The 13,018-nt window shown below is 38.9% G+C and overlaps 1 protein-coding gene across 1 annotated transcript in view; it reads left to right on the top strand.

The window, feature by feature from the left end:
• The first annotated feature begins 796 nt into the window (after nucleotides 1–796).
• The window catches only part of LOC140922621 (uncharacterized), a 28,649-nt gene continuing 16,427 nt past the window's right edge, over nucleotides 797–13,018 (top strand). The window contains exons 1-3 of the mRNA XM_073372605.1: nucleotides 797–1,612; nucleotides 8,386–8,457; nucleotides 10,736–10,786. Of these exons, the coding sequence (XP_073228706.1) occupies nucleotides 838–1,612; nucleotides 8,386–8,457; nucleotides 10,736–10,786 (898 nt within the window). The 5' untranslated portion in view covers nucleotides 797–837. The remainder of the gene's footprint in view (nucleotides 1,613–8,385; nucleotides 8,458–10,735; nucleotides 10,787–13,018) is intronic.

Below are 13,018 nucleotides of genomic sequence, written 5' to 3'. Positions count from 1 at the left end.
CACACAGCCTGCAAAAATCGACCTCACTTAACAAGTCAGGATTCAGCACATAACCGGACCGAGATTTCGAACTAAACACAACGGCTGTATTTAAATTACGTACGGTAAGGGGAGTTTGGCGCGAAATCAAGAAGGTGCGTGCAGTGCAGCAAGCCAGCAATTCCCACGATCAATCGACGTAGTTGAGTGGCCCGTGCAACGGAGATTTTCACGCTGTAGAAGTTTCAGAGGTCGTGCAACGAACTTGGGCATCTAAAATGTAAGCTTGGCGTTGTATACTAGACAATGTGAGCAAAGTAAGGTGTGGAGTTAAAGTCATGCATTGCGTATCGTATCAGCAATAAAAATTTACGATACCTTGGAAAGATCCGCCCTAAAAATTCATCGGAGAGTGTTTGTTTCTTGTAGCCGTGCTAAAGGTTGTAATTTTTGCGGGTTGTTAACATTTTGTTCTGAAACTTCCCTCGTTGGACGCGCTACGCAACTACGTAGGAAAACTACGTCGTGTAAGAAAACACGAGAGTCACCCGGCAGCTTCTCTTCGCTGATTGGCCAGAAGAAAATTTTTCTGGCCAATCAGAAGCAAGCAATTCAAACGCTTCTGGAACTGGTTCGGTAAGAGTAAGTGCCCAGGGGCTCGTCTCGATCGTACAGTAAACTTTCACCACGAACTTTTTATCGACCCGACCAACTGCCCCTGGGTCTCCGAGGATGATCTGACTGGAAAGTATGACTGAAAAAGAGACCGGAAATGCTCAAACTGGCGCATGCGTAGACGTTTTGCCGCGGTGTTCGCGCAGCGCACCACAGCGCACTCGACTGCTTCGTTTACAATAAATGGATCAGCGTGCTAAACTCAAAGGAATTACTTCGAAGAAAGAGCGTCGATTATCTCAAAACGCAGACGTGCTGGGAGTGTGTCTCGTGGCAAAACATGCCGCTAGAAGTAGTACTGGACGCCACACAGGGCTGCGTACTGGAAGCGTAGTACGTGGTTTGCACGAGTACAGCAAAAAGAAGATATTTGTAGTTACAAGCGAAAAGATCGTCCGAGAGGAAGAACTGGATGACCTGAAGAGGAGAAAGAACGTGTTGAACGCGAGCGATTATACCTTGTACTTCTTATCAAGTAGTGATCCTCATTCGCACAGCGAGCCGCCAAAAATGTATCAGCTTCAGGATGTAACTAATCTGATTGACTCCGAGGAAAAAGTAATTTTCAATTCCGGTCTGGTAATCATTCCTATTGCTTCTGAGAAACTGAGTGAAAACTCTGGCCTAAAAATATATCGACCTTTTGCAGCCAGTACAGAAGAAACCGAGCTAAAAGACCTAAACGGTTCAATCTGTCAAATTGTAGAGGGAAGCACTAAAAGTATTGATGTGAAATCGTACAAGATCGAATTCATTGACAATGAATGTGCTCTATCTCTCCCAGAAAAGGAAACTACCCATCGATATAAGAATTGGACAGAACTTACCGCGGGTGGGGCCATAACCAATCTTCACCCCTATGGAGCTGTCATCTTAAAGAGTGGCCGTGCTGTTGCTGTTCTCAACTTCGTGGATGATAAAATTTCTCCGGTGTGTCTGTCAGAAGTGCAGTTCTCTGGTAAGTATGATACAAAAAAATTAATGATATAAACAATATGACAATCTGCCCAAGCTGCTAGGAAGTAGGGCAGTACGTAGGGTGTAACTTGTTGTGTCAATGAGGCGGTTTGCTGTTCCATTTTTTTCTCTCTCATCCTTGGAGACCCAGGGGCAGTCAGTCGGGCCGGGGGAAAAGGCGTAATGAAAGTTTTCAAGCACTGATGGAAGAGCCTCTGGGTACAGACTCTCACTGGACCATTTCCAAATGGTCAAGTGAATGCTGGCTCCTGATTGAGCATAAAAAATGCTTTGTATTATTGTGCCCAATCAGCGAACAGTTTCTCCTGAGTTCTTTTTGTGAGTTTGTATACGACAGCTACTATCTCGCCACAGTTGCCCGGTTCGTTCACCAAGCTTTCCTAACCAGAAACGAAGGAACTACTGATGAGTCGAAAAACGTTTTGGATGCTATCAGCAGGAGCAATTCAATTTGCACTGAGAAATTTCTGTTTCTGACGAATCACAATGTACCGTTGTAAATAATAGAAAGTTTAAGATGCGGCGGCCATGAGAAAGTAAAAAAAGCAATAGCTTGACAAGGCAAAACAACAACTTTGCATGTGCATCACGCTTTTTTGTACATTTCTTTGCCGTCACTGCATGACTACCACGTGAAAATGCCTAATTTCACGTTTTGTGAAGGACAAAAACAAGCAATGATAAAATTTTATTTCTCTTTATGACTGGATATGGTTGATAGAAATTCAGCTCCAGAAGAGTTTGCTTGCATTTGACAAAGTAAGCGAGTTGGAATAATCATGATAGAGACTGAAAAAATGTGAATTCACTTTTCATGCGACATTTTCGTGGCTGTCAGCTGACGTGTGATCTTAAACTCCCTAATGTTTACGAAGGCATGATCGATGCAAGCGTGAATACCTGTTGTAAGCTCAAGGTTGCATTTTTGGAAAAGTGTCTTTAGTTTTTGGGTAGACAGTATTTTGAAATGGAGAGTTTGCATTTCTTTGGTGCATGAGCCAGACAAGCCATGATTGAGTTAATAGCTGTCGTGTACGAACTTATGAAAAGAACTCAGGAGATGCTGTTCGCTGATTGGGCACAATAATACAAAGCGTTTTTTGTGTCCAATCAGGAGCCAGCATTCGCTTGACCGTTTGGAAATGCTCCAGTGAGAGTTGGTGCTTGAAAACTTTCGTCCCGCCTTTTCTCCCAGCCTGACTGACCACCCCTGGGTCTCCGAGGATGATTTTGTCTAAGATTCTCCTTATAAACAACTTCGCTCACTCAGCCTGGTAGCCTGAATTTCAGCCACCTCCTTGAGTCGTGAGAAAGACGTCTGAATCAACAAGCCACTAATGCCGTCCAGTGACGTCACTACTCCTTTGCTTTAATTCATGCAAATTTCAACTGGCAAACAAAGAAAATTTCTTAATATTATCCAGAAAAGTCTACATGGTACAGAATTGTCTTACTCTTAAGTTGTAATTCATGTTAAACATTCAAACTGTTAACTGCATGCAGTATTCTGAATGAACCTTCTGCTTGTATAGTGCCATAGTTCAACAATCAAACTTGATTGTGACTGTGCAAGAATGAAATACAGTTGACTCCTGATAACTCAACCCCTCTCTAACTCGAACCTTGCACTAACTTGAACCAAAATCGATTTCCCTTGGATTTCTGTCATACTCGAAGCCTTGATAACTCGAATCTCCCACTAACTCAAAGTAATTTTTGTTTTCCCTCAGACCATTTCTATACTAGTTATAGCTATCGCTTAGTGCCAACGAGCAAAGATTTTACCTATATGTGCGCTGTTGAATTTGTCTAGAACTGTCATGAAATATAGTAACTGATGAAAATAGATTGAACTTAATTCGATTGCATTGAAAATAGTGCAAACTTAAAGCAAGGGGCACACATACACCAACCCATGGCTGGGCCAGTACCTCATGCATGCACACAGCAACATCACGCAGTCAGTGGCAGCATGGTAAAGCCGTTGCCATTGGAGTAATGAACAGGGAAAACCCATGCCTCCAAAACCCTTACTGCCGAGGTGAGTGCAAAGCAGTTTATCAAGCGCTAGCTCCACACAACACATGTGGGAGCTGTTGGCTGAGAACCGTACAGCAGTTCTACTATGACATGAGTGGGGAAGGTGGATCACAAGTTACCAGTAAATTAAAGCAAGGGGCGCACATACACCAACTCACGGCCTTGCCATTACCTCACGCTCACGCATGCGCACAGCCATATCACACAGTGGAAGCCATGGACAGCTGTTTTGCCCTTACAGGGGCTCATCAGCATGGCATAGCCGTCGGTCAGTGACCAGGGAAAACCTGTGTGTAAAAGACCCTTTCCTGCCGAGGCGAGTCCTTTAAGTGCCAGCTCCACACAACAAATGTGGGAGATGTTGGCTGGGAACCGCATGGCAGTTCTCCCACAACATGCGCGGGGAATTAAGGCAGATCATGGGTTTGGTGTATGTGTGTCCCTTGCTTTAATTTGTCTTTTGAAAATAGTGAACTAAACTGTTCTACTGCATAAAGAATTTGAAATCCTGACTTTACGCGGCAAATTTTTCAAGATATTGTCGTTTTGCGTAAAATTAAGTGGTGTTATAAGCAAACTTAAAATCCTCGAAAAATCATATTAAAGTCTGCGAATATTCAATGTACAGACTTATATTTGGTCTCTTTTTAAAGTTAAGAAAATTTATGGTGCACCAATGAAGCCTTCCGAATTATTTTGTTTCAAAGAAAAAATTTTGCTATGCTGTTATTTTTTTTAGTAGCATACAATAAAAAATTCCAGTGTGCAAATGCGACAGATACCGCGTAGGATGGAAATGATCCACCCGACGATTGGTTGAAGCTAGAATTTCTCATAATTATATCTGGACAATCAACCAACCGAAATCACTATCTGGTTTTTTGGGGTGGTGATGTCACTGGACTGCATCAGTGGCTCATTGATTCAGAAAACTTTCATGAGAGTTTGCGACTTGAGGAGATAGTTGAAATTCAGGCTACCAGCTGGGTCAATCAACTTGCTCAAGACGAGAATATCAGAGTATGTGTGAGTGCTGTTTAAGATAATCAGAGAATGTGCTAGAGCTGCTTGCTCTGCTACAGTGGGTAAACTTTTTTCCCATATAAATACTTGCTAAATTTGAGTCAGCTGAGAGGCTGAGCCTTCTACCCAGGCAACCTTTTTGAACCTCTATTAAGCATTTTGCCTGTCATTACCAGAAAATAGATTTTCATTAGCATCAAAAATTGGACTGTAAAATGGATATGTATTCATTACAGAAAAATAAACTATTATCGTAATTTTCCTGTGGTCAATAAAGACAAACATTATTTTAGTGTCAACAATTAGTTTCACGTTTAAGGAAATGACAATCTGTTAATGCAAGAGAATAGAGAAACATTCACGGCATCTTAATATTCTTTAAAATTAATTTTCAGTATATATTCATTAATCATAACTACAACACAATGCTCTAATCTGATTGGCTATCAGCAGCCCAGATTTCAACATTAAATAATAGGACAATGTAATTTATTGGACAGTTAATACGCACCATCCCGCGCATGCCCTCAAATAGCTAGATTTTCTGTTTTCGTGTTTTCGTGTCTAGGAAGATTTTGTGGTTTGATTTAAAAAAGCTTAAAATAACTATCACAAATTTTGTTATAGTTATGATTAATTGGTGACAGAACCTTATGTCATCATACTTATGATTAAAAAAAGTTGCACTCCAGCTACACAGTCATCTAATTTTGTTGGTCACTTGTATGATTAGTTTTTGTGTAATCAAATGGTGAAAATGGTGTCCAAAAGACTCGGGAAATTATAAGGATTTGGACAAAATGCAAGTGAAATTATTCCCTAATTTCACAAGTATACCATTTGATTACATATTAATATCATGGGTGACGAATTACATGTATGTTAGCAATCTTGGATTTTTGACATGTTTGTCCTGGATCGTATCGATCGAGAACTCCACTTTCTCGAACGTTTAGAGCTTAAATTTGGCTTAAGTTCAGAGTTTTTGGACAAAATACCTGTTAGAATCCTTCTTGATGTGCTCTTTTGTGTGTTCAGGGTTTCTAAAGCGTCTTTTTATGCCCTGGCATCTTCATTCATGAGATTTTAAAAGTTTGTCATCATCTTGACACTGAGACATATGGAAGGTTGCTATGGCAATTTAATTACAAATAATCGCTGAAATTTTGCGCCAAAATTAAGGAGTAATTCGTATGATATTAAAGACCAAATTAGACACTACTCTAAGGCTGTGCTCTAAGGAAAATTGAAAGAAGCCCAATTCTCTGAACCTGTAAAATCCAGGGTGCTCAGCATATGATTTGGCTGAAAAAACTAAGATTTTCTAGTTGCCTGAGAGCAAAAGTTAGGCGTCAGGAGCCACCGGGCTCTAGCTAGAACACTACCCTGCACTCCCTCCCTGTAATTAACAACAGAGATGGTGTTGTCCACAAAGCTCACGCTTTATTCTTTCAATTTAAGAGAGGGAGCAAGCTTATTTTCGTGATGCTGTGATTGACCATTTTTGGTGTCCATGAATCGTGATCTACCGAAAAACTGTTCTGTGAATGGTGACTGAAGTGCACTACTTGAAACCTGAGCTGCCAAAAACCTTGATTGTTTACACTTACATTGAAGATCAATGGAAGAAAATAAATCGTTAATTTGGCCAAATGACCTTAACTAACTTCTGGTGGTTTGATTTAACTTCACTTTTGAGTCTTTTGCAGTGGCTGATCTAGGGGAGGGGCCTGGAGGACCCAGCCCCCCCCCCCCCCTTATTTTTAGACCAAACTGAGGCCTGAAGGGCTGAAAAAAATTTTTTTGGACACCGGCCCCCTCCCCTCCCCCTTATCACAGGTTCTGGATGACCTGGTCCCCCCCCCTTATATGAAGGTCTGGATCTGCCACTGTTTTGATATAACTTCACACTTCAGTGTGCTCAGACCCACCTATAGCTGGCTTCCCTAGGGAATTTATAGTTCCTTTGTGTTTTTCGTAAGGTTCGTAAAACTCTAGTTAACTTGCTAAAATATAATTGAAGCACTCTGTTTTACAAAATCGGATCAACATAACATTTTTGACATTTTGTACGACCTCTATTTTTGAAAAGCGTGAAAACGTAAATATTTGTTTCGGGACTCATGAAACCCAAAATTGTTGTTGGTGAACTCGTGATTGGATCTCCCCTTGCCCCCTCATTTAAAAAAGATGATCGATTTAGGTTTACCTGTTAAATAAATGAACCAACACAACTGGGAGCAATTTCTTGCTAAATTATTGCATTTATTAGTATTTTCTAGTCACTGTACCACCTTAATGGTGGCATAGTTGTTGCTTAAACTTTGGAAGTGATTATTGCCCCAAAACAATCCAGCCACCTTTAACACAACAGCTGACTAAAAACCACCCATCACACAGGCTGAGATGCAATATTGAAGCAATTTTTAAATAGAATACCTGGCCTCTTAATTGTTTTTTAACTTAACTTCTCATAGAATAAGGCACATGAAAGACAAAAGGGTCCATTCATACTCATACAATTACCTAAAATTAAAAGGGTGGGTGGCTAAAATCTTCCTGCAGTATTAGTTTTCTCAAAAAGAAATCAATCGTCAGCTAAAGCCACCACAAAGGGTGCTTATTAAAGGTTGGCCATTTAATTAACAGAGGTTCTGTTTATGGTGATTTTCTCGCATTTTGTTCACTCAGGGGCATTGGTAGTAAACAGTCAGGGTGGCCACTCAGTACACCTTGTGCCCTTCATTAACAGGAAGTAAACTTTCATTTATGTGAAAATATTGGTCAATAGAATTAATTTATAAACAGTTGACCTAAGGAAGCAATCATTTCAGTTTGTGACACAGTCACTAAGGACTTTAGCCTTAGATACATGTATTCATTATGGTTAATTTCTATAGTGTTTTATTATTGACAAAATGAACATTTCTTTTTAACAAATGAAGGTTCATTTTCCTTTGGTAAAAATTCATTCATACAAAGAATATCAATAACAATTAAATATTTATGAGCAGTTTTATTCCAATTTCCCATTGACTTTGAGGTTATATGCTTTAACTGGGAACAAAGTTTTACATCTCCAAACTTGTATTGCTTGTTTTGGCCATGTAATAAATCCTTTATTAATTGTCCAAGCTTGTTTGGTCAAGATAGCTGGATATATATTGGCCTCATTTTTTTTAAGTGGACCTTCACTTCATCTCAGTCCAGTGTATGAGGCATATTGTGCGTTTTCAGTTAATGTAGTCAGTGCTCCTAGCAAACTGAATTTATACTACTTTCAGAAATTGCACGCTTTTTGTTCAGAGATCTGGATATCTTTTCATTTTACTCTGACTCTCAGGTTAAAATTTCCCATTGCAAGAACCTGTGCACAAATTTTGTGATTCAAATTTAGCAACTTTTTATTTCCAACAAAATTTTCACTTAAGCGTCTTTTTCCACCGAGCACTTCTAATCAGTTACTGTTACTTAAACAGCACCTGCATAGACGTGGGATAAATTATTTTAAGGATAGTTATTCTTTCCCTTGCTGAAAAAAGTTAAAGCCTTGTAATTGAATGTTCAGTAGATATGTTTTTTTTTCAAATCATCTAAAAGAGAAAAAAAAAGTGCTGCTAAATACATATAAATGTTAAGTAAAATGATAAAAATGGAGACTATATTTCACTCATGCCTTTTTTTCTGCAGAGGCCACTAGCAGAAAGAACAGCTTGCCTGAAGGAACTAAAGAGTCTAAGAAGAAGGATGATATTTCCTCTGGTAGGTGTAACAATGGGCAACAATGTTGATTATTTTGCAATTGAATAGCTATCCTTAGAAATTTTTTCTTGTTAATCAAGTCAGTGTATTAACCTGAAAGCAGTATGTAAATTTAAAGGGCCTGTTATATGGGTTGTGGAGAACTTTGGTTTTCAATCTGAGAGTACAATTTTCAAAGAACTTTTGGTGAGGTATTGTTCCATTCCACAAACCGTTAGCTTTGGGTATGTGTATTGTATGTATATATTACCTGATTGAAAAAACATCGTCGCTTATACATTCATTAGCAAAGCAAATCAAAGTTCTTTCCGTAAAAAGGTTACATTGTCACAAGCTGCTCATGCGGACGTAAACCCCAAGGGTACTTTGTTAAAGACATGCCGTTGTCTTTTTATGTCTTCCAAGAAAGCCTTTGGTCCTATCCTCATGATTTTTAAGTGTGTGTTGGCGATATGGCTACTTTCTTTAACTGTAAAGATCTCTGATGTGCCCTGCCCAGGTGAAGTTGTGGGCTTATCAGCGAGAAAACTGGGAACCGTCTGACCTGTTTTTTGAAATGCAACCTCAAGAAAAGCATCAATAATGTAACCTTTTCTGGAAAGAACTTGAAATTTGCAATGATAATGAAGTTTTACCCATAAATCCATTAGGTCCTATCGTTCATGGTTTATATGCAACCTTGCTCCCAGGGTTCTCTCCTACCTGTCAAAAAAAAGTTCTGTTTACAGTATACAAGAAATTGAGTGTCAGGTTTTCACAACATACAGTTGACTCCCGATAACCCGAACCCTCGCTAACTCGAACCAAAATCGGCTTCCCCTGGATTTCCCTTATACATTTACTGTAATTTTACCCTCGGTAACGCGAACCCTCGATAACTTGAACCTCCCACTAACTCGAAGTAGTCCCCCCCCCAGATAATTTCTATACAATTTTACCCTCGATAACTCGAACCATGTTTTGAGCCCTTAAAAAGTCTGGAAAAAACAGTCTACTGGCGTGCGAAACATTGAATTTTGAATTTCCCATTGACGTGTTGTAGGCATATAGTTTACTAGTGGAGGCTGATTTTGTTTGTCACAAATCTAACGTGAAACAGTCTTGAAATTTCAAGGAAATGCAGTGAATCAATCATGATGAAAGTTTCAGACATTATTATATACATTATGAAGATTATGTGAAGAGGTTTTAGAAAAATTTGTTCGAGTCGTTTCAGAGATATACAAAAAAGCGATAGTCCAAATTTTGAATGAAGTTGCACTTAGACAGGTGGTGAGAAAACGGGTTAGTTTTTAAGATCGCAAGAACGAAAATACACCAAAATTAATTTCCTAGCATCGAAGTATGATATTAAGCAGCATTCTGATGCTACTTAAGAATAATTTGTGTGATTTAGAACGTTTTTATTAAATAATCTATCTCGGCTATTGAAAATGTAAGGTTTGAAATATATTTTCGTTTTAGTCGAATTCAAACATACAGAATTTTTTACTTCTTACGGAGGTCATTTGCTAAACACCAAACTTTAAGTTCCTGGTGTTGGATCTTCAGTAGCTGGTCTAGATCGCGTAAAATTAGGCGTTTATCAATTTCAAAGTTTCTTTTTTATTGTTGTCATAGTAATATCGATTTTACTAAAACCTACATTTTGACAAATTTCAATCTATAGTCAATCATTGGTGAAAATTTTAGAGCGATCAGACAAGGATAAAATCACTTTTAAAGCGATTGGAAAATATCGGTATGGCCTCTGCAAAACTATATTGAAACACCTTAACTGTGATTAAAATGTTCACTGTGCAGTAAAAACTGTTTTTTTTTCCTTCGAGGTTCGAGTTATCAGGAGTCGACTGCACTTAAAAGTACTGTGTGAAAATGGGAGAGGAATTTGCCTTCTTTCGGATAGACTTTTACTGGTGCAGCTTGGAACAAACCATGCTTTTGTTGTAAATGTAAAACAAAAGTCTGCAAAGAAGCGATGTCGCTCTGAATACCTTAAGACATATTTCAACAAGTATGCCCATTCAAGTTGGAAGGAGTTATCTTTGACACTGTATGCCTTTGCATAGCAAATTGTAAGAACAGTCTATTATGAAGCCCCACACACAAACCGCTTCTCTGGGCAGCACAAGATACTTTGTTATGATTAGTCAAATGTTTTCTAGTGGTTGAAACCTTCTGGGGTAAATCAAAGCTGTATGTGCACATTATTCTTACTCAGACCCCTTGTTTCCCTTATGTTTAGGTGCTGACCTTTTTTTAATTTGTGTTTCTGTAGACACTAAGCTTAGCAAACAGACTGTATGTTTGGATCTGAATTCAGATGCAGGTAAAATTAATGAAAGTTATTCAAACTTTTCTTTGATAAATGTGTCGTAAAGAGCAAGGGGAACAAACAAGTCCCTGCCGATAGTTGCTACTGTAGAGGATTTATACATGTAATGGCAATGACATTCAAATAGATGTTTAGAAATAAATTATTTGTCACATAATTTGTAAAGAAGTAATCCTTCATCCAGCTAGTGATCAAATCATTGATTTTCTTAAATTTTATTTCATTTCTTCAGTTCACACAGTGTATGATTTCTCACGAGTAAATTTAATTACAAAGTGCAAAACTGTTACAAAGTGTGACAGTACTCTTGTTTCATAAATTAAGATTGCTACAGAATACACCTGGGGTTAAGACCTTCTTGAAATCCAGAACTGAAACTTCGCCAATTGAAATTCAGTGTGTAGAAACATTACTTCCGTTCAAAATTCCAATCTGAAGACTGTTCCATTGAGACATGCTTGCCATGTGATCGCTATGCTGTATGGCAAATTTGGAGAGAATAATAAATATGTTAAAGAACATGCCTAGCTGCTTTTTTTTAATGTCATTGAGACTTAGGGTGCGTGTTTTAGGGAAAATCCAGATCCGGATTTTCGAATCCAAAAACCGATTTTGCGTTTTTTGGTCAAATCCCAAAACGGATCATGAATCCATAAAATCCACACTCTAGGTGGATTCTTCAGATCAAGCCTAATCAGGATTTTTGGGGAAGGATTTGAAAAAGGCGTTTTGACAAGTGGTTTTCCGAACAAAAATAGTACACAATAGATGCTAGCTGTACATGCATGATATTCTAACTGAACCTATGTTGGTGGCGCATTTTTTCCATTACTTATATATGATTCCCTTTTTTGTCATCTTTTTTGTCAGCTCGTAGACTGTTTTAGCCCCTTACTTGTCATTTTTTCGTACTTTTGTAGCGTCTGCTTACCGATATTTTCCTTGTAACTGGAAAAAAATTATCGGCGTCACTTTTGAATTCTTATAAGTTTATGATCCTTAACTTGTATTCTGTTTTGTTTTAGCCCCGGACAAACGTTTGTGTTTCAAACCAATATATATATATTTATATATCATATATTCATATGTAATTTACGTTGCTTTTTCTTCTTCTCTAGGGACCGTTCATTTTTTATGGGGTAGGGGGGGCTGGTGGGATTTGGAGGAGTGTAATTTGAAAATTGTATGACCCCCCACCCCAATTTCCGATTTTTTTCGCATGGCCCCCCCCCCCTCATCAGAGTAATTTTTTGGAAGGCCCCCCCCCCGCCCAGATGAATAAAAAAATACATAAAGTATTAAAAAAGTTACTGCATTAAAATTTCGTTTTGTTACATTTCACGTAATTTAGTGAAAGAAAGCTGAAAGCTAGAAAGCTGTTTTTAACAAATCCTCACTCAAAAGAATGAAAAGTCAATTTCAGCTCTTCTTGTTACTGCTCGTCCTGAGCGTGTTGTAGCTGGCCGCTCGTCTACAAATTCCTCGTCTGAGGCGATAAAAGCAAGAACCACATCATTTGAGTCGTCTTCAGAGTCAGGGGCATCACTCTTGTAATCATCATCAGTTTCTTCTCCCTCACTGCTTTCACCACTGCTGTCCAAGATGTGAAAGGATGGTGAAAGCGACGAATCCTTTAAAAAGCGATTCACTGCTGAACGATCCAGGCAGTTCGATTTTTTTTGCGGAGGCCTCTTTTCAAAGGGCAGATGGTTGCTCGGAGAGGTTAGGAGAGTTGCTACAACCAGAGTACCAGTTAAAACCTAGTGTTGGACGGAGACTGAACTACGTTATAAAAGAACACAGAGAGGCTGTTGAGAAACTGAAAGGGCAGTTAAAAATTCTGAGTGATCATGACTCCACGCTCTTCCAGGCGAATGGCATTACCCTGAAGCCTGACAGGAAATTCCACCATGACTTCAATGTGCAGCACATCGCTAGGATTGAGGCAAAGCAGCTCAAGGTTTCAGGGGAATAAGAAAACCTCGAAAAAAAAGAAGGAGACCTTTGACCAGGTCTTCAAGGGCTTAACAGGACACTAGGTGTCAAAAAAAGAAAATTAAAACAAAACCGTAGGAAATCAAAGGGCAGAAAACGCAAACGGTTTGAAAACAACGTCCTACGCGTGTATCATATCTGCGTTGCAAATCCCCTTGCAAAAGAGCTTCCCAATTGTCTTCTTTATCCTCCCTCCATGACAATTCCGGAAGCGTGCATAAACGGTGAAGA

This window comes from Porites lutea, chromosome 13 (assembly GCF_958299795.1).
Source record: "Porites lutea chromosome 13, jaPorLute2.1, whole genome shotgun sequence".
Taxonomy (NCBI): Eukaryota; Metazoa; Cnidaria; class Anthozoa; order Scleractinia; family Poritidae; genus Porites; species Porites lutea.
This window is presented reverse-complemented; position numbering and strand designations above follow the sequence as displayed.